Source organism: Eimeria acervulina, genomic scaffold (genome assembly GCF_000499425.1).
Source record: "Eimeria acervulina Houghton genomic scaffold, Eah_scaff1895, whole genome shotgun sequence".
In the NCBI taxonomy this organism is placed as follows: domain Eukaryota; phylum Apicomplexa; class Conoidasida; order Eucoccidiorida; family Eimeriidae; genus Eimeria; species Eimeria acervulina.
The window spans coordinates 1-1,787 of NW_013550089.1; the positions used below are offsets into that span (position 1 = coordinate 1).

The 1,787-nt window shown below is 34.8% G+C and overlaps 1 protein-coding gene across 1 annotated transcript; it reads right to left on the reverse strand.

The window, feature by feature from the left end:
- Window positions 1-37: 37 nt before the first annotated feature.
- EAH_00063850 (nuclear associated protein, putative) lies at window positions 38-1,083 on the reverse strand (the record flags this gene model as incomplete). The annotated part of the gene is made up of 3 exons (XM_013396781.1): window positions 38-71; window positions 490-602; window positions 835-1,083. The coding sequence occupies 3 exons, from the start codon at window positions 1,081-1,083 to the stop codon at window positions 38-40; spliced, it is 396 nt and encodes a 131-aa protein (XP_013252235.1).
- Between the last annotated feature and the right edge of the window lie 704 nt (window positions 1,084-1,787).

Here is a 1,787-nt window from a genome sequence, read left to right on the forward strand (position 1 = left end):
ATATAAATATATATATATATATATATATATTTATATGTTATAGCATTAAATCCACCTCTGACTTAACCCACCTACACACGCATACGCCTGCATTATACTTGCAGATAAAATAAACAAATATATATTCACATATATACATATATATATACATATATATACATATATATATACATACATGAATATAAATAGAGACAAATATTTGTATAGGCTGTATTTGAATGTGTATTTGCGCTTAGATATGTTGTGAACAGCACCACCAACAAGACTACAGACAACTGAGAGAATATTATCAGAAGAAGACGAAGATGTATTGAAAGCCTAATAACAATAAAAATAAAATAATAATAAAAATATAATTATAGTAATAATAATAATGATAATAATAATAGTGATAATAATATTAATAATATTTCTATGAAACAACACAAAGAAGACAGCTAAACCTCTTTGCTTGTTTATTTGTTTATTTGTTTACTTGTTTCTGCTTACTTTTCAGGATTTGAAGCAAACTTAATTCTGTCGTGTTGATTTTTTTTAATGCGGCGCTCGAGTTGAGCAGCACAACGACGAATAGATGCTTCTGTGATTTCTTCTACATGTACCTGTTGAGTAGACAGCACATTCCAGTATAATTAAACATGAAAAGTATATTTATTCATGCTGCTATCTGCATATGCACGCACAGATAAGAATATATATACATATATCATATATATATGATGACTGATCGTCTGTAGCGTCTGGGTCTCTCCTGCTCTCTTGCTTCTTCTCTCCCTCCGTTTGCATGCATACAAGGTGAATAAGACGTTAGATTTTATTTAGAGTAACACGCACTTCATCGGCTTGTTCAAGAATCTTCTCAACATCTTCTGCATCGATCTCATCAGGTAAGTTCTCTAAAGATATTTTTCCTGCTGTTCCCCCTCCTGTTTCTGTAGCAGAAGCCGAGAAAGAAGCAGCTCCGCTGCTTTCTGTGTGTTGACGCTTTGCACCTCCAGCAGCCGATTGTGCGGTGTCCGTGCCTTTTCGTTTGGCCTCTTCAGGCGCTAGGGTATACGGCTTGATGATTTCTTCTAATTCCATTTCAGCAACGAGAAAAGAACGAAAAAAGAAAAGAAGAAATTCAAAAAAGGAGGACTAAACCCCGAGTTAAAAAAGCAACTAAGCTCCCATCAGAAGAAAAAAATATATGAACAAATTTCAAATTCAAATGAAACCAATTTAAACCAACCGCAAATTGCGGTGTACATGCAGCTTTCTTTTCCCTCGATCTGGTATTCAAATTCACAAGAAAGTGCAGCTGATCTTTAGGTCTATTTGCGATGGATCGTGGCGAAAAAGAACACAAAAATATTTATTAATTAAAAGATCAGTAATAAGCAGACTTTTAACTCGATTACTTCCTCTTCATTACCTAAAGTTGCATGAATGGCTGGAAGCCGCAACGCCCTCCTCCGCTGAATCTAGGTCAGAAAGCTGCGTTTTTAATGGCTTTCGAGCATATTATTTCTACAATTATTATTAAAAAGTCATGAAAAAAGATTTCCGTCCCTAAAAAGTTGAAGATTCCCCTGTCTGATGATTGCATGCATCGGCAGCCAACGAGAACAACAACGCCTAGTCGTCCACTGGGGCCCTCTTCTTGAACAAGGGAGAAGACTGTAAGGGAAATAACAACAAAAAATACTCTTTTTTCGTGAAATTCATTGAATAAATTGAATTTAGCACTTAAAAATCATCAAATACTTTATCTAAACTCACAAACGTTTATAGAAGCGAGGAGCGCT